The sequence below is a fragment of the Limanda limanda genome, chromosome 1, assembly GCF_963576545.1.
Source record: "Limanda limanda chromosome 1, fLimLim1.1, whole genome shotgun sequence".
Taxonomy (NCBI): domain Eukaryota; kingdom Metazoa; phylum Chordata; class Actinopteri; order Pleuronectiformes; family Pleuronectidae; genus Limanda; species Limanda limanda.
This window is the reverse complement of record NC_083636.1, coordinates 33,447,638-33,467,435: the sequence shown is the minus strand read 5'-3', so window position 1 is coordinate 33,467,435 and position 19,798 is coordinate 33,447,638. Positions and strand designations below refer to the sequence as shown.

Here is a 19,798-nt window from a genome sequence, read left to right as displayed (position 1 = left end):
AAAATTAATAAAATAAGGGATGCTATTAAGTTTTTACTGTTTAATTTGGTGTCATAATAAAGGTGTTAATATTTTACATATCCCTGTAATATAAGTAAAACAAAGAAAACCCATTGTGCAGTGTTTAATAGCTCACATATTTTCTGAGCTGTGAAATTAACAATCGCTCAATTTTAAGATAAATTAAAGTCTGTTTTGACGGACCCTGTTTTTTAAGGATCCTATTTTGTACAGATTACCACTGTAATAAGGAAAGCCCAGTTTATTCACAGCACAGGATTTGACAACATAGTGAGTCAAAAGATAACAGAGGCGGATGCCTCTGCTCGGTTCCCACCAACTGGTGTTTGCACAACTGCAGGTGCACGCTGTTCGGTTTCTCAAAAATACGGGAAAAAAAACTATAGCAATAAAAATATATTTCAAAGCTGAATACAGTACATGGGTAAGTGCATAATTACAGATCATTCAGTTTTTAAATTAATTTGAATGCTAATAACAAAAGTGAATTCACAATAACAGATTGAGGCCTGTTGAACGAGACCTGCTGTCCACCAGCATCAGGAAATCACAGAAAATGTCCATCAGCTAGAATGGCTTCACTCAAAATGACGTGATGCCAAGCAGATCAATCTGTAATGTAAGAAGGAACAAGACAGTGTTTGTCAAGTGGGGAATTTCCTCAGTGGATCTTATTAAAACTTCCACAGTGTCACAGGCACACTTCAAATATTTACGGTTTGTCTGCTGTTTAAAAGTCTATTGGCAGGTGATACCCAGACTTTTTCCTCAGCTGCTCCTCTGTTTGGATGCACTCGGTATAACCGGGGGCGGTTCGATGTTGAGCTCTTGCCGGAGGTCTTCCAGGTTCTGCTCCCACCGTCTCTCGTAGAAGACGCTGAGGACGCATCGGGCCCGCCGACCATTCTGAAGCGCCCAGGGCCCCAGAGACGTGAACAGCGTCTGCAAACGGCTGCGAGAAGGTGACATAAGGAGGGAAATTTTCAGCACGATACAGTGAACAGGGAAATTAAAACAAATGAGCAATGGGTAACTTCCATGAGAACAAGGGAAGTAATCAGCAATCAAAATGAGGAAGGACTAATGATTTACAGGTAGAGAAATGATATACAGCCCTTTGTTCTTTGTAACGCCAGCCATGATAAAGTATATAGCTGTTGGAGTCAATAACTCAGGTCTGTGATGGAGGTTTTCTGGAGGCTGGTGAAAGGAGAACTCAGGCAGCAGCATGTCTTATGCAGAAGATTTTAATGTAGACTTGATGCATCAAGGAGATCCGAAGAGTAACGCCAACAGATTAACAGGAGCAATTGTCACACCCAAGTCTGAAGATGTCTCCCACAGCATCCCAGAATATCTCCCTCTACTTGCTTCACCCATTTCAACAGCACATCCATGAAAGGCTAGATCGCTGTCACTCTCTATGTTACATGTAAAATAGAGAGTTTGCATCTTATTGAATAGAAAAGCTCAAAGTACGCAAATCCTACATCACACTGTGTCCTTATGCCTTGCCCCTGGTCTAATATGCAAAAGAGATGGAGTTGGTGCCTCTCTGTCTGGGACATTGAGTTATACATGAAAGTCCCTGAGTGTAGACACAACAATGTACTGTCTGTTGGCCCTTTATCTACAACCTGACCTTTCACTCTGTGAAAAGAGAAGGAAGTAGCTGTGGAATAGACAGGCACTATTCTCCCAAGGGTGTACAGATATAGTGTAATATGCACTATGTACATGATGAATAGTGGCATATACAGTAATGTGTGAGGATGGTACAAAAATCCTCAAAAAGGTCTGATCCTAAACCTGCCATTTATAGTCACTTTCCCACGAACGCACTCTGACACACTTGGTGGACAGTGTGAGAGCCTCTGTGCAGAGGATCCTCAGCCACTGCAGCTTCATACTTAACCTTCTATTATGAATTTTGAATTCTGGAGATGATTTTATGTTTAGGGTTGATTTGTTCCCCATGAACAAACAGTTAATCAATTACTCCTGAAAATGAAGAACAGACATTCACTTAACGGAGTGTGGATACAATGTGTCAGAGCTCCTTTCATGTGCATCATGACACCTGCAGATAAAACTACCAGCTTCAGAAGTACTGAGCTAGACGGATGACTAAATTCAGAAACCCCCGCAATTCACACCTGGCCAGTTGTGTGTTGGGGGACCTGTGGTTGAACTTTTCAGTACATGACTTATTATCTGACATCTGAGATACTACGAATGGCTCAGGCTGACTCAAAGTGTGGGCCATTTTTAACTGTGTCGCGTCTCCCTTGTCTCCCCTGATTTTTAGGGAGTTACCTACCTACCTCCGATCACACTGATCACTCAGATCTTACTAATCATCTTTCTGGTCCAACACTAAAATCGACACTGAGGTGAAACCGCAGGTATTTGTACCTTGTGCTTAGCCGTAGTGGCCCCAGCACAGCTCCGAGGGCGCACATGGGAAGCCCCGTCTGAGCGGCTTCGAACCATTTTACTGCCACTTCGCCTGAAAACAACAGGAGAAAGAGACGGACGTGAAAATGATTTAGATGAAAGGAGAGGAAAGAGGAGGAAAGTCAGGACATTTTAACAGCCAATCAGTTCATTTGACTTTTTACAGCCAAACAGAAAGTTCAGATCAACATTGTAAAGCAAATGGTTTTAAAAAGCAGGATATTTGCAAACTGCTGGAAAGCGAAACATGGGAGAGGCACAAATTCTGGTGAGAATTGAATTGTCCTGTCAACACTCAAATGTCCGTCATGCACAAAGTAATTAATCATCAGAATTTCAAAAGAGCTTCCCTCGGCATAGTAGTGACAATAAATAACACAATCTGACCATAGTTGGTTTTGTGAGCAGCATTTTCTCAGGACGTGAGGTCACACTCACCCAGCATGTTTGTGGGCATGCCCAGTAAGGTGTGCAACAAATCATGGACCTCTCTGTATCGCTGCATGACGTAGGCGAGCTCCTCATTGTCCACAAACCTCACGTCTGCCCTCGAGTCAGGGGTCACGTGCTGAGAGAACAGACATAGCCAATATGTAAGTGAAGATAAAATAGAAATGTGAAGAAACGGAAGCAGTGTTTTTTTTAAATGATTAAAACAGTGTTCTGAAATGAGAGACAAGGGTTGAATGCTCTTGTAGTATATTCAGCTGAATAGATCCCTTTAACCTGGGCATAAACCAGAATCACATGTTTAAGCATGCGGCCCTCATTCTTCAGATTCTCAGAAATTCCTCCATATATTTCTTGTTAGTTCTCTTACCCTAGGGAATGATCTGACCTGTTAATAGATGAGTATAGAACATGGGTCTTCGTCTGTTAAGCACGAGGCATGTCCTTATGACTTCATCATTTCTTTTATATATATATATATACTCAGACACATGCAGTCATGTCCTGCAAAACCATGGGATGTGGGACGTTGTCGTGGGCGTAGGCAGCCTCTCTATAAATTGTGTTCTCGACCTCTGGCAGTTAGGCTTCTTCATTTGGCTGGGAACATCTCCTGGTATACCATGGTGTCCGTCCTGATCTGTGAACTTCTTTGTAATAAAACTTTACTATACGAGCTAGTTCTGGGTCCACGGAAACCTTCCTTCAACTTCACCATCATCGACAACTCGGCTGCTCAGAATATACGATACTCTTTACATGAGAAAAACACTCACGTTGTCCTCCAGGAAACGGAGGTATTCTCTCCCGAAGGAGCCTTCGGGCAGAGAGGTCATCGCGGTCAGATCCAGAGTGGACAGTCGGATCCTGGGCCGTTCCCTGCAACAACCAACAAGAGAACGCTGAAATTCAATTCCAACAGAAAAAAATAAGTTTGAGGTTCTAAATCAGAAAGCTTCCAAATAGCGCTGCTGCAGCGTCTCACGTTAGGATTGTGTGGCCTTCAGGGTCATTTCTCATCCTGTCCCTGAGATTTAACAACGCTAGGTGTCCCGTCGTCTCTCCGAGCACGGCCACCATGTCTGTAAAGAGCAGAGTCCCACAGAATTAGAGACAATCAAGAGATTTTCTAGATTGCGGCCAAACTATAAATATAATTATCAATTTCCTCAAAATATGTAACATGTAATGTTTATCTTTAAGCTGTGGTCATAATAAATCTTAGATGAACCTCCATATTAGATTTTTGTCTGCGAAAACAGCTGTTAGAAGTTGTGTCTGTAGATTTTTTCAATGTGTGAAAATGTCAAGTCTGGTGGTGTTCGAGTTATCTCTGTTTTTGGATTTGGTGAAAACAAATATTTGTGAAGAATCCTGCATTATAAACTGTGGAGTGTGAGATTGGAATGACCGTGGTGTTTTCCAGGCAGACGGGATCTACTGAAAAAGGAATCAAAATTACCGGATCCAGCCATTTAAGAGGTTGACCGATACTATTCACCCCGAGCCAGGCTTTGCCAGAAAAAAACAAAAAACTACATGTCAGATGACAGATGTTGGTGCTGACTTTCCCCATGAGAGTTTTTAGAGTCATTGTCATGTGACGGCATGACTGAGTGAGCAACTGTTCACAAACTGCTATTGAGAAACAGTCTGAGAACAGTCCCTGTGGGTTTTACTTTACTGAGAAATTAAAATGATTATGAAACAATGACTCGTAATTTAGTCATCAAGGCAAATAGCTGGACTCTTAGGATTCAGTTTGCATTTACTCCTAGAGAAATAGATAATGAAATGACTGGTCATTTGTGCCAAACTTTTCTTATCTTGGGAAGGCTATTGATAGAGACTGAGACAGGAAATGGGAGGAGGCAGATGGGGTTGGGACCAGCAACCAAATTCCTCAGGCATAGTTGAACTCCTCCATGCTTCCCATGCATCTTTAATAAAACAGATGAGCTTGAACAATGACAGAGAATGAAGCCTGACCGCTGAGCTGTACCATGTCTGTAGGGGTCGTGTAGTGCAGCCACACCTGACCCAACGGCCAGCAGGGCTCTCTGGACGGGGGTGGTGGGAATGTGTCCGGTGTACAACCCATCGAAGCAGCCATCTGTAAACTCACTGCTGCTGCTGCACAGCTGCTGGACGCACACTGCAGAGACACAGGTGGAGCAACACATGAAACATTTTTTAAATACATATATAAATATATATATATATGAACAGAATTTATACATATGTATACATGTATGGAGTTATACTAAGTATACTACTAATATTTTGTTGAATACTGCGAAATTACATGATACAATCACACATTATACACTAGTGGTGGGGGAAAAAATCGATTCTGTCCAGTTTCGCGATATTTCGCGCCCGCGATTATATCGATACTGTAGCACAAAGTATTGCAATATTTTTAATTTTTTTTTAATACTTTATTTACAATTATATATGTAACAGCCCCTGGCTGGCAAAGCATGACGAGGAGAGTTTCAGAGTTTAAAAGATACCTGGTGTGTATGCGGCAAGGATGTTCTCCACTGCAGGAGATTTAGTAACGGCCCAGAGGAGCACTTTAACATCTGAGCATGTTGACCAACTCCTTTTTCTGAACAAAAATGCCAATATTCCCAAATGAATTTAACATTTAATTTAACTATGACCTTGCAGCCAACTGGACTGGACTCTAGTAGTACACATTTGTTTATTTTTCTCAATTTGATTGAAGCTCTAGGTTACTCTTATTTATATGATTATTCTCAGGTTTATGTTACTCTATTATGTCTGCTTGATGTTACTGTATTGTATTTAAATAATTGTAAGTTATGTGCTGGGAGCTCAGTGTTCATGCGAGAGGTCTCCTATTCAGAAAATACTTACAAGGGTCCTGTGTCCTGAATGTTCAAGGATAAAGTTTTTGCAATACTCTTTCTTATTTTTTGCACTTAAGTTAATGTGTAGAAGACAATGTTGTTCACAGAATTAAATGTGACATTTGAAGTAAGTTGAGCAGTCTTATTTTCCTAATTTTTTGTAATGCCTTTGAATAATATGGGGAACATGAATCGCAATATATCGCAGAATCAAATCGCAATACTTGCAGTATCGCAATATAGAATCGCAATACTATTGAATCTTGGCCCAAATATGGCAATACTATTGAATAGTCACATTTTTGCCAATTCCCACCCCTATTATATACCATACCTGCCAATATGCATGCACTTGCAGTCTAAATATAAATATATATATTAATCTCAATATTTATATTACATAACGTAGAAATATAGTATACTTTCGCGTGCAATCATCTTTTGCCACTGCACTTTATCAACGAACATTTCTCCACAAATATTTCTGTCTATAGTGAAAGGCGGACATTATATATTCTCTGTATCTTTCTGTCATGAAGTTTTTTAATATTAATTTTTTTTAAGAACATTCTATTCTATTGTACGTATACTTCATGTTCTCTTGTCCACCTCTTCTGGACAATTTGCTGCTGTAACATGTGAATTTCTCCAATAAAGTTTATTTGATCATATTTCTTTCACGAGTCCAAGACAAGATAGGAATAAACTCACTTAAGTGTGTATTTTAACTCTTATAAAAACAATTCAACACCACATTGAATGATTCAAATCAAGGTTTTAAAAAAGCAGATATTCCCTCATACAGGCTGCAGTGAACAGCTGATTGACGATTGACAGAAAGCTTTAATGAAAACAGCCGAATATGTAATTAAATGGATAATAGAGTTTATCTGATTTAATTATTGGTAACTGTCTTCATTGTTAACAGTGTATAATTAACTCTCGAAAAGAAACTGCCTGTCCCTTCAGTCAAAAACAGTCACTCCACTTGCTGCCTGACATCTAGGATTGTGCTATGCTAACCCTTTAGCATTCGCATTCATGCACATTGAAAGAAGCCGACACGTCCGGTGAACAGAAGCTAAATGATTAGTTTCTTGTCTGATTCTAAACTAAAGCAGATCACATGTTGAGGAACTCGTACCTTTCGAGATCAAACCGTGTTGTCGCTGAGTCAAGCCGTGGAGACGCTTACTAACACTACGCCACATGCTGAACCGCCCCTGCGCATGCGCGGCGGGGGCACGGTACGCTCGATTTGTACTCCGGGGGCAGCAATTGGGCATGAACCGAGGTGGGCAGCTGTATTTATTGTCTGAGGGCAGAGCAAGAGAGGAGAAGACGACCCCGCCCTCCTCAGCTGTGGGAATGGAGCGCACCCTGGGAGAAACGTAAACAGCCCTGTAAAGGTTGCCGTGCCCTTCTCATCATGCGGTGACGGACAGACGTGTCCCCGTCCGCCGGCAAAGACACACGACAACCCCGGCAAGGTCGGTGAGCCGAGCTCCGCTTCTTCTTACCCCCCCAAACACCCGGGTTAGCAGTTAGCTAACCTGGTAGCAGTTTGGCTAAAGTTACAAGCAAAGCACCGCCTCACTTCGTGGTAAAGAAACCGCACAAAGTTGCGTAGCTGTTTTAAAAACTAGCAAGTTGAGTGAGTTGGGTTGGAAATGAGTAAACCTGCTAAAAAGGACACGTCAGCCGGGAGGAGACAGTCAACAGGGAGCTGCCCCACAACTGACTGTTCTGCTCACTCGAGTGCTCATGCTTTTATACAAGGGTGACGTGGAATACGAAGGAGGCAGGATCTGTGTGTGTGTCAAATACAGTCCCGATAGTTGTGTGGCTATAAGACGACATCGCTCCTCTCAGCAGCTCGGTGAGTAGATTCTCAGGGTTTGGTTCGTGCACGGAGAGAAGCGAGCAGAGGGGGGGAGAGGAGACGAGAGGTCTGCTGCAGGGGGAGAGCAGAGAGAGAGAGTGTGTGTGTGTGTGTCCGTCTGCAGGAGCACAGCAAGAACATGGCGGAGAACACACTCACACACACACAAGAGAGAGTGTGTGTGTTTAATAGTTTGAGCTAGATTTCAGACTGTAGCATTTATTTGGCAAAACACTCAAATAGACTCTCTAAAAGGCAGTGGTTGGGTGTATCCTCAACATCCTGCTTTGTGAACTTTGAAACTTTGTGTGTTCACACTGTTATGTGTTCACCCACAGCTCAGTGTTCAGAGTTGAGTTGTGTTCAGTCTCAACAGGATGGTGGAGTGGGACAAAGAAGAGACCCCAGCGCATGGTTCCTCCATGTCTGACTGGTTTAACAGCTGTTCTCACTGGTTTTCTGGTTTCTACCCTCTCAGTGTTTAGTGGATACACTTCCCCTGGCCAACAGCTTGGGTGTATTGTTGTGTATCTTGGTTGCTTTGCTCAGTGTTTGTCATGTCAACAGTGTTGTTTGACTTATTTTACCCTCGCTGTTCAGAAAACGTGTCTGAGCAGGAGAGACATGTCAGAGGGGATTGTGAAATAACGAGGTTGCTCGTCTTCTACAGACATATGAGTCATACTAGTGTTGACATTTTCTTCTGCAATTCGAATTACTGTTCTGTAAGTTATCTGACAGGCAAAAGTATGACAGGGAAAAGGAGTTTCCAGCATATTTAAATCCACGTCAGGGTTTCTGAGATGTGAGGTGTCAAACATTTTACCACGTCCTCCGGGGTTTTTCTTGAACTTGATGAGAAAACACCTAAAGTGGATCAAGGCAGCGGAATAATTTCTATTCTTAAGTCAATATTGCTGTTTCACTCTCCATGTTATGGGGCAGAATGTTATATAAATTATTAGTAATATTAATTTAAAAATGGAATAAAAGACAAAACTATACAAATATGAACCAACATTATTTACAATTGTAATAGGATAACAAAATGTCAGTAATAATGTATAGTTAAGGTAGAGTTAAAATGCTTTTTAATGTGATCTTGTGATAATTGCCAACAGAACTATTTATAAATTAATCTTACTTGAGAGATAGTAGATTTATTGTGTGTAGCTTGACTGGTTACACAGTTATTACTATAGGCTGAGGGTTAATTACTGGTCATATGCTCACTTTGGACTCATGATGTCCATGTCTCGTGATAAGCATGAGGAGTAAAGTGCTGCATATTTTCAGTACTAGTACACGTATGAAAATTACTTGCTCTATATTTTGACTTAATCTCACTTCCCTACAGATGTTTTAGAAGAGTGTTTCTCTTATTTCTCGACACCAGGAGAATGGGCGTAAGAGGGAGTTCACCAAAAAGAGGATTTGGATCTTTTTCTACTTCTGTGGCAACAAAAAGTTCAACATCTGGGTTTATCCCAAAATGCTGATAGTTTGCATGGGTGTCTCCTTACAGAGGCACATTTCTGAAAAAAAACTCGCAGGCAAGATGAAGAGTTTGTTTTGTAACCAAGCAACAATTCAAATGTAAATGTGGGTTGGAAACATGTGTAGGCAGGTCATATTGTCCCTGCAAATGTCATTGACATTTTGAGTGACATTGAATACTAATCTATGACTGATCAAAGTCATTAAAGTCAGCACTGCAGAAAGCGGTTTGCCTTTTTTTACAGCACAGAGTTCAAACCATAGAAATATTATCATGCAACCTTTAGCCCTCTGCCAACAAGCAGAACTATTTCAAAGGTTGGATTTACATGTCATTACAAACTGGAATCCATAAACACCCTCTTAAACATGAAGTTTTATATATATATATATATATATATATATATATATATTGAATGCTGTTTTCTGCACTTGTAAAACCAGGTTTGGTAGACATGTGATGTGGGATATATCTGCAAGGACATCTGCCACAAGGGTTTTTAACAGACTTGCATGTTGATATTATAAATGCATTTTGAGTCAAAGTTGCATCAGGTCAAATGCAGACAAACAAAAAAGTGTTAATGGAAAGAAAAAGTGTCAGTGAGCAGAAAAACTGTTACTGATTGAGCTTGTTTCTTATCATTACTTCAGTGAACTTCACTCGGTTATTGTACAACTCATAATACAAGATTTAACCGGCCCCCCATGAGCTTAATCCGATGAGCCCTTCTGCCAAGTTTGTGAGAAGTTGTTTGAACCTGGTCACGTGGCAGATTCCTGCGTACCCGTTTGGCGACATTATTTTCATTGATAAAGAGATGAGGATAAGGTTCACAAGAGGTTGAAATGCTTCACAAGCCAAGCAGGTTTTAATCAGTCAAGTCAGCTGTAACACAGTGGTCGACACTTCTTCTCTAGGCTCACTTCTCACTGGGTGGAAGTTTTTACTGGCTGATGGTGGTCTGGGGTGTAAAGTTTTAACATTTTCAGTTTCTTTTCACTCATAGACATCAGTGCAACTTTGTCTTTCTACCATTAAAGACTTGATACATGAGCTCCCCTGTGCATTCAGCACCACCGTTGCATCATCTCGGTTTAAATGGAAAGGAAAAGCTGCCGGCTCCCGACTCCTCATTAAAACTGTGCACACCTGTCGATTTTTTGTGTTCACAGCCTTCAATCTGCGACAGTGTCATACTTGATACTTCCACTAGATGGCATTAAATAACATTCTTGTGAACACGATGTATCAAGACCTCCTTCGGGGAATTTTTTCAAATGTGTTACAAAGGTTCAATTGGACGCAGGATGAATCATGATGAAATCAGTCTGGGTGCCCGAGGGTCAAAGTCACTGTGACCTCACAAATGTGTGACTACACCCCCTTGTGATCCACTGTGCGTTGGGGTATAAATAACCACTAGATGGTAGTGCAAGCATCATTATCAGTTACTAGTGAATAAATTCCAACTTTTCAGTAGCCTACCCAAGTGTAGTATGTCAAATAGTTGGATACCCTGGTTGTAGAGAAATGTTTTGAACATTTAACTTTAAAAATCTGTATTCACCCAAGAAAAAAAATAATGGGCAGACAGACTGAACACGTAGACGCGTGACGTTTTGTAGATATCTCCTGGTTGCATTTAGCTTTTGTGTAGTAGGATTTCGGAAGTGTGTATTTAACAGAGGTTTTGAAATCCATCTGTTAAGTAAGGCTGTACTATTTAGTGGCATTCTGTTCCTCCTTCTTTGAAGTAACACAAGTTCTGGCAAAGCTCTCGTAGCATCGATGTGTCACCAACTGTTCTTTAGCTCTGCCAGTTTTAAGGTTATCTGAGGCATTCGTTAGATAAAAATGTCACCATCATATCTGTTTTGTGACAGATAAGCATATCCCCCACAGATTCAGCCTATAAGCTGGAAGAATTTGCATGCATCTCACATAGACGTTGCAGATAAGGCCAAAAACCAAAACTATTTACCTCGCAGCATGTCCCAGCAGATTGTGCTTGAACACAGACTCCACTGTTGAACAGTCAAACATTTGATATTTGCATGTATGGTTTTATGACCATGGTATATGTAGACTTCCATGGTATTTGTAGAGTTGTCCTTCTTTCTTGTTGGCTTAGCAGAGCAGCCAAAGATTCATCCCACCATATTACCTGTTTGGTCTGTTGACATCTGGCAAGCGCCTCATGGCTATAAAATCCTCAGCTTGTACTTGAACTTTGTCACACCAATTCCAATCCATCACCTGTCCCTCTGCCAGGAATCCACACACAAACCAGTGCATTTAATGTGGCATGATGCCTCTGCAAATATTGAATGCACAAGGTGCAGTACCCACACTGAGGCAACATATCATATTTTAGCTGTTTAATGATCCTCAGCTTGTGTGTGAGTGTGTTATGTGTATTATGATTAGTTAGCTTTTATGTTTGCACTGGAATAGCACTATAAATGTCATGGGGCTGTTGTTCATTGAAAATAAAGACATTGTGTTCTACATATTTCTTCATCATTTGGGTGTGACATGCACCCAGAGATTACTGCTGTCAAGTTGGCGTGCCCACAGTGAATACACAGCCTAAACCGCCATGTGCAACTATTTGCTAAAGGGCATGGACACCATTCAAAATGCATCTAACAAACCCAGTGATGTAACCCTGTTATAACTAATAATTACTTAGTGACATGTGAACAATTACTGGCATGTCTGAGAAAAAAGTCAACATTGTGATCGATTGGCTGTCTCTGGATATTGCTCAAGACTTGTTACGACTGTTAACATGTGCTGTGTCTCATATTTATTCACAGAAGAGCTCCAGGTGGCGGGACAAGGATGGCCCGAATATCGCTGGACTGTGCAAACTCTTTACCGGGGATCCCACTCAGTGTTCTCTCAGTGCCCATGGAGAATAAATACAAATGTCAGCAGTGTCTCCAGGTCCTGAGGAAGCCCGTTCAGGCTCAGTGCGGCCATCGCTTCTGTGTACACTGCTTCAAGCAGCTCACCAGGTAGACTGGAGATCCACCGACAACCGTGTGGCATGCAACCCCCCCTCCCCCCCTTCCACCCCCCTAATGCTAACTATCTAACTGGACATGCTTCCGCCCATCCTGTGTTCCTATCTCTGCTCGCCTCTGTGGATTATTTTTCCTTTTTTCACACTCATCCCTCAGATGACTGGACTCTAATACTGATGTCAGTGTATCACAAGGATCTGGCTCACTCATGCTAAAGGTGTCCATTGTTTTTTTTCCTCTCATTGACTCACTGGTTGCTTAGTAATGCACTAATTATGTTGTGAATACAAGGCACTGCTATGTCTAGTGATACTTCATCAGTATCATTAGATATAAGATGAAATACAATTATTGATTTGAACAGTTTTAAAGAAAACATAAATGAAACAGGAGCTTCTGCTTGGGATTTCAACCACAGTCCAAAGACATGCAGATTGGTGTAAGGTTGATTAGAGAATAAATATGCAAGACTTTCCTTCGGGATTAATAAAGTCTTATCTTAAATTGACCATATGAGTGAATGTGAGTGTGGATGGTTATGTCTCTATAATCGACCATGCGATATGCTGGCGACCTGTTCTGGCTTCAGCTCCCCCCGTGGCCCTCAAATGATAACTGATATAGATAATGGATGGATGGATGGAGGGATGGATTTGTAGATATTCACACCACAACAAAAAAGCTCATCTGACATTTGTGTTTCTACTTATGAAAACAGCAAGAAGTGCCTGGGTCATGTGATCTGCTATTTCACATGTGATAAACTTGATCCTTGTTGTGAAGATGTTGTTTTGAAAGTAACCTTATACACGTAGATTTTTTTTAGATAATGAATATTTCACATGCTTTCATTGATTTCCCACGTTTCTGTTTCCTGCTTCCTGTCACTTCTGTTGTTATTCACTCCGGTTATCAGTTGTTCCAGTTCTGGATCAGCAGGAAACAAACTGTTTTATTTTACTGTAAAGTCACAAACCTGTTTTGTTTATCAGTTCTGGGCCAAAGCCTTGTGAGGCCTGCCGCCAGGAGGAAATATATGAGGAGCCTATGTCCATCCTTCATAGTAATGAGGTGAGTGAACCATCCTGTGTGTAATCAGTAAACCATCCTATACCCCCACTCTGTTTGAAAGGAAATGTATATGACTCAAGTTTCAAATTCCACTGCCTGTTATAGGCATTTCCTTCACCGCAGCCTCAGACAATGCATCATACTCTGTCTGCCTGCTGGTTTTATTTCTGGCTTCACTGAGCTCTTGGTTCTTTCTTGTTCCTCCAGGCCTTTCCAGACAATGCAGCAGGTCGAGAAATTGCCAGTCTTCCAGCCAGGTGTTTGAACCAAGGCTGCAATTGGACGGGCTCTATAAAAGAGTATGAGGTGAAGTATAGTACTAGCTTTCATTTTATTGTTGGTGCGTTAACTGCTTTAAACAGCTTGTGTTTTCTCTCTGCCAAGCCTTTATTAAACCTTGTACAAGTTTCAGTTTTTTTTCCCTTCCCCTTTAAGCCTTCAGTTCTCTTTATGGGTGAGCAAGTTAGACAGGGTGATCAAATTACAAAGAAACAGGAAGTGAAACTCACCAGGCCTGGAAAGTCCCTAAAATCTAACCCAGTTATCAACAACAGCTCAGTGGAAAGTACCAAATGACCACTACATGAAAATAAACTGCGGGGTTTATATAAGGGAGCTACTGAATATATACAGGCTGCAAGGAAGGGAACAAACTTAGGCGATGAGACAAGTCTTTCACACAGACTGTGACTAATTACAGAACATCCTGTGAGAATCATAAAGCTGCTTTCTGGTGTTGGTGTGTTTGAATGGGCATCATGTGTCTACAGTTTTGTTTCTTCTGTAAATATCTCGGTGCTGGGCAAGTCAGTCAGTTTTTGTTTAGTAAATGAGATCCATATCTTAAATTCTGCGTACAGGATGTTTTATTTTGTGGTCTGTTGTCGTCATCCTATGTGGTTTTGTGACCTTGATTAGTACTGACACAGGAAACATTAAAAAGGTGTGATGGCAGGAAATGTTTGCATATGAGATTCTTTTTATTTTTGCACGTTTTGCTGAGGTGGCTCTGACTAGCCTCGCCTTCCAGCGACCCATTCTCTTGTTGCGAAAGATGTGCTTGTTTTCTATATAACTTTGGGCTCAAAGTGCAATGTAGTTTTACCACAGAGTTCATGGAACGATCACAACAGTCTGTGACACACCAACACTTATGTACGATTGGTCGTTGGATGCGGTCTCGGGCGTTGTCGTCTTGATAGATCTGCACTGTCATTAGCTAGCCACCCACACCCATAACGAAGTGTTATGAAGCTGAATGTGGTGCAAGGGTGGCGTACTAGTGACAGGGATCCAAGTGATCAGCTGTTAAAGATTACCACACTTACTTTGGACATTTAGTTCTAGGTGTGTTCAGTGTAGCGTGTCAGATAGTGAGCAGGCAAAGCGAAAATAGGTTAGCCTACCTGTGGCTGCGAGGCGTCAGCGTGCTGCTGTGGGTAGACATTTTGAAAGGGGTCTTTCGCTTCCTGGTCAGTTGACTCCACCTCCCAATCCAGCTCCGCCCCCTCCTTTTCCCGGGACTTGGCCTTGCCAGCTCAAAAAGAAAAGAAAAAAAGATGATCGTTACATTATTTCCCCTTATTTATTGATGGACTTCTTTTTAAATACTGGCTTCTTTGATTTCCACATCTTCTAGTAACTTTCTGGTTTTGTTTTCATTTGTTTTTAGGTAAGATGTTTGGAGTAATATATTTATATCTCATTTCTTTAGTATAATATTGTTTTTCAACCACATACAACATATATTAAAATACTAATCCTCGATAATAACAATCATAATTAGTTAATATCACATGCATAATTCAATCACTGTACTGTTCTTACCTTTCACCCCGTGTTTATGCACAGGAGATGATAAATGGATGTGTAAGAACAGAACAACGTGTTCTTCCACATTGCAGCCTTCAGCTCATTCACGTACTCACCAGTATTGCATGGGTGTGTTGGTTATATTGCCTTTACTGGACTCATTACACCGCACACGACTTATTTGATGTCTTTCCGCTGCTGTAACATTGCAAAACTAATAAAGGACTTGTTTATCTTAATGGTTGTTTTAACAATGCGTGTCAAGGGTGCAGTGCCTTCATAAGAACATACAACAAAAGAACCACAGGTCTTATATGACTTTATTGAAAAACCTCCAGCCCAACCTCCCGGAACACTTCAGTTCAACTGTCATTCTCTGATTAGATAAGATAATGAATGAACTCATATGCCCTGCGTGGGAAACACAAACTGTAGGATGCAGTGATTAAATATCTGTCTTGCATTTTTCAGGCTCAGCATGAAGGCCAATGCGACTTTGATCGAGTTCAGTGCGAGGCCTGCAACACCTCCATCCTGCTCTCGGACAAGTCCCGCCACAATGAGAGAGAATGTGAGGCCAGAACTCTCAACTGTAAATACTGCAAGATGACTTTCAACTTTAAAGAAATCAAGGTGAGAGATTGAGAGCCTCTCAAGTGAAGGCAGCTGCTGGTTGTGTCTCCATGAATGTGCATAAGCTCATTTTCTCCCCCGCTATGTATTTAAGGCCCATGATGAAATCTGCCTGAAGTTCCCATTACAATGTAAAGACTGTGGCAAGAAGAAGATCCCAAGAGAAAAGGTTAGAGCGATTTTTCAAATAAACCTTTAACTTTACATAAAAGCTGTGTGGTTACAAATTACTTGGCTTTTGTATGATGTACTCAATCCTACGTTTAATGTCCAGTTTTCTGTTTAGTTGAGTCGGTGCGTTGCTTGGATTTGGTTGTGTAACATTTCCTTTGTCCATTCTACCTTCAGTTCATTGACCACAGCCGAATCTGTGCCAAGTCGAAGAGTGCCTGTCCATTCAGTGAAGTGGGCTGCAAATTTGTGGTATGTATTGAAGTATATTTTCTGGTCAGCCGAGATGTTGATGTTTGTTGTAGAAGTTGATGGTGAAGGAAAGGAACGCGGACCCAGTACTTACAAGTATAATAATGTTTATTACACAGAAGTTTCACAGGTCAGGACGAGCTCTAGAACTCGGAGAAATCACCCAGGCCAAATAGTGAGATCTGACCAGCCGTGGTCTTACACACATTTATATAGAGACTTTGGTTCCGCCCATGACTTCAGATAAATGCCGTCCCCCATGGGATTTCTGGCTAAAGTGGGACATGTGTATGTGTCCCAACATGAAGACACATTGGTCAAGAACATTCCTTCTACACCCATCTATTAGTTAGTCAGAGGTCATTCCCAAAGTCAAGGATCATTTCAAAAAGGTAGAGAACTTCTAAGGTAAACATCTGGAGGACTCTCTGAGAATGTCTGAGAGTCCAGAAGGCAGGTATCATAAACGTAAGCCTGTCATTATGTTTTGAACACATACCAAAATGATCTACTCTAACGAATATACGACAGTATGTTTATAAAATATGATGCTTTTATTGAGTAAATTGTTTCACTTAAACAGGTGAGCAAAAAATATTCATATATTCTATGATGTAGGATTCTTGAAAAATCCCCTCCCCTCCTTCTCACACACACACACACACACACACTGATCTCTCATCCGGCTTTTTCTACCCCGGTCTCTCTCCTCCTCCAGTGAAACTCTCCCACAATAAACCATTATTGACACTTGAACAATTCTCACTGTTCTTTATACACAATGAAAATGACCACTGACTAGAAAATGCCTAATTAACTGAAGAATTACTAAACAGAAACCAAACTTTGCAGCAAAAGCAAGTCCCCTCCTCTCTCTCCCCCTGATTAACTCAACAAGGGGTTTAGCATCAGCTGGAATCTTGTGGCTGCATTCATGTGTGCAAGAAAACACATCCCTGGAAGGGAGAGTGATTAGTAAGGGTTACAAAATAAAAGCACAAACTACCATACATTTTGTGCGTATCTTCTTTTATAAATAAAGTTTTTGTGAAAGTGGAGTGGGATTTTCTCTGCACCTTGGTTCTCCTTTCTTAACTCATTTATAGCTTCTCTTTTTAAAGTAATCTAATTCGAGAGAGGCATGAGGTTAAATGCAACGAAACTGACCGACACACCTGCATTTCTGAAATTTAAGTTTGGACCTGATCACAGCTAAATGAGCTCTGTTGTTCTTCCCAGCTGGACAACGGGAAGCTCAGTGACCACGAGCACAGCAGCACCATGGAGCACCTGCGTCTGCTGCTGCCCATGGTGATGTCAGTGGGTCGGGTCCGTGCAGAGGCTTCAGGTCCCGGCGAGTGGCAGGAGGACTCTGGCCTGGGCCTGTACAGGGCTCCTGAGGAGGGAGTCAGTATGGACTGTGGCGCTGCAGCCTCCCCACAGTCGGTGGATGTGGAGAAGAAGGTGAGTCCCAGTCAATCTAAGGCTCTTTGGTACCCACTTTGGTCTTATTATGAGGATTTGAATGCATTTGTATTTGTTGGTCTCGACAGGTGATTGCTTTAGAAAACATAGTGTGTGTCTTGAACCGTGAAGTGGAGCGCAGCACTGTGACGTTGGAAGCTTTCTCGCATCAACATCGCTTAGACCAGGAAAAGATTGAGGATCTGTCAAACAAAGTACGACAGCTGGAGAGGACGCTGAATATGAGAGACTTGCAGCTGTCGGAGACCGAGCATCTGCTGCGAGAACTCCAGTTCTGCACCTACGATGGGATCTTTGTCTGGAAAGTCTCAGACTTCGCGCGCCGCAGACAGGACGCTGTTGGTGGGCGGACTCCTGCAATGTTCTCACCTGGTAAGACACCAGATTCAAAGCTCTTCTGTACATGCTGCACATCCTACGCAGCCGAGTTCATGTGGTTTGCATGATGTTAACTCTTGGCACGTGGATGGGGGGGGACTTCCACTGAAGTACACCCTTGTTTTCCTTTAGGGAGTGTGCGCGTCACTCCTATTCTCATATGACTCTGTTTTTAGGCTCTGTTTACATTCTGGATTCCTCTTTTTCTTCGCCTTGGCAGCGTTTTACTCCAGCAAGTACGGCTACAAAATGTGTCTGAGGCTGTATCTGAACGGCGACGGAACGGGACGGGGAACGCACCTTTCGCTGTTCTTCGTGGTCATGAGGGGCCGGTATGACGCTCTGATGAAATGGCCGTTCAGTCAGAAGGTAGGAGAAATAAAACTCACACATTCACTCATTTAAAATTCTGAATCCCAGATGAATTAATACGGTCTCCTGTTCCCCAGGTGACTCTAATGCTCTTGGATCAGAATAACAGGGAGCACATAATCGACGCTTTCCGCCCTGATGTCACCTCCACATCCTTCCAGCGGCCGATCAGTGAGATGAACATCGCCAGTGGCTGCCCGTTGTTCTGCCCACTGGCCAAATTGGCCGGCAAGAGCCCCTATTTGAGAGATGACACCATTTTCATCAAAGCCATTGTCGACCTCACGGGCTTATAGATTTCCGGCTGTGGAAGCTGCACTTAAGTTTCATGAAGAAGTCTAGACTGAATTATAATGGTAATAATAATATGACCTAGTAGTAGGCATTATACTATATCAAGCATGTGACCATAACATTACATGATCAAGAGATATATAGAATCTTATAATTAATGCTTTAGGAAGAAAGTCATGTTATGATGGAGACAACATAACCACCACATTATGGTGGTGGATCTGTTGTGGTTATTAGAATATATATATCAATGCATTTTGTTAGTGTGTAAGGCTTTCAGCAGGCTTTATGAAGAACAACGCTCAAGCTCTGGGGTCTCATTTATAAAACAGTTCATACTAAAAGTGTACATGCGCACAAAAGCCGGAAATGGCTTTTCGCAAAAGAAAATTCAAATTCATAAAACCGTGCACACCTCAACGAAACATTCACTTTGTTCAGTGTTAGTGAGGTGGAGCTGAAGAGCGATTTTATGGGACAGCAGTGATGTGATTATAAAGCGAATACAAATTTGTTGTAGATTTACAAACTTCACAAAAGTGAGATAATCAGTTTTGGAAAGTTTATCATGCACAATTCTGTCAGGAAAGTACTGAATTCATAAGCAACCAAAGGAAAACCACCACTGTTTCCAGTGTTCTTCAACAGGGGGGGGACACCTCTACATGTTTGATAATTCTCAATATAGCTAAACAATGTTCAACTGCTACGGCAACTGGGTTATAAAATATTCGTTAACTACAAATAATTGAACAGATCTTACCTTTTGAAATAAGGCAGTCCCTGAAATGTGTTGCAGATCCTGCCTGATGTCCATGTGCCTGACAATTCCTTGGGCGGAAGTGTAACATGATAAAAACCTAAGACCTCCCAATAAGTACAATATATACATTTTCTGGAACTTTAGACTTTCCTAAAAAATGCAATTGAATTGTGCTCCAAAACAATCTTATTATGTAAAGGTTACTATTATGTATTTATTTATCCTTGTTCCTTTTACAGTGTATAAGATTTATCAGAATTATGATTATATGCTTGTGTTTGTACTGGGATGGTTCGATCCTGGACTCAGTTCAGCACAAAGATCACTGATGTATAGAATCTAAATCAC

At 41.5% G+C, this 19,798-nt stretch overlaps 2 protein-coding genes across 6 annotated transcripts; one reads left to right on the top strand and one right to left on the bottom strand.

The window, feature by feature from the left end:
- Positions 1-247: 247 nt before the first annotated feature.
- coq4 (coenzyme Q4 homolog (S. cerevisiae)) lies at positions 248-7,163 on the bottom strand. 3 transcript variants are annotated; one of them, XR_009683045.1, is made up of 8 exons: positions 6,952-7,163; positions 4,931-5,083; positions 3,914-4,010; positions 3,705-3,807; positions 2,917-3,046; positions 2,437-2,530; positions 738-973; positions 248-633 (listed from the first exon to the last, which is right to left on the bottom strand). XR_009683045.1 is itself a non-coding variant. In XM_061090251.1 (8 exons), exons 1-7 carry the CDS (start codon positions 7,091-7,093, stop codon positions 790-792), a joined length of 903 nt encoding a protein of 300 aa, XP_060946234.1. In that variant the 5' UTR covers positions 7,094-7,163; the 3' UTR covers positions 248-633; positions 777-789. The 3 variants fall into 3 exon arrangements, 2 of the variants coding, with proteins under 2 accessions (XP_060946234.1, XP_060946121.1); XM_061090251.1 differs by having other exon boundaries at positions 777-973; XM_061090138.1 differs by having other exon boundaries at positions 248-973.
- On the top strand, positions 7,161-18,993 carry traf2b (Tnf receptor-associated factor 2b). 3 transcript variants are annotated; one of them, XM_061089948.1, is made up of 11 exons: positions 7,161-7,297; positions 12,010-12,210; positions 13,212-13,290; positions 13,498-13,596; positions 15,574-15,735; positions 15,830-15,904; positions 16,084-16,158; positions 17,398-17,622; positions 17,712-18,015; positions 18,242-18,390; positions 18,471-18,993. In XM_061089948.1, the coding sequence occupies exons 2-11, from the start codon at positions 12,035-12,037 to the stop codon at positions 18,687-18,689; spliced, it is 1,563 nt and encodes a 520-aa protein (XP_060945931.1). In that variant the 5' UTR covers positions 7,161-7,297; positions 12,010-12,034; the 3' UTR covers positions 18,690-18,993. The 3 variants fall into 3 exon arrangements, with proteins under 3 accessions (XP_060945931.1, XP_060945858.1, XP_060946010.1); XM_061089875.1 differs by lacking the exon at positions 7,161-7,297 and adding an exon at positions 7,583-7,686; XM_061090027.1 differs by lacking the exons at positions 7,161-7,297; positions 12,010-12,210 and adding an exon at positions 12,301-12,436.
- The last annotated feature ends 805 nt before the right edge of the window (positions 18,994-19,798 follow it).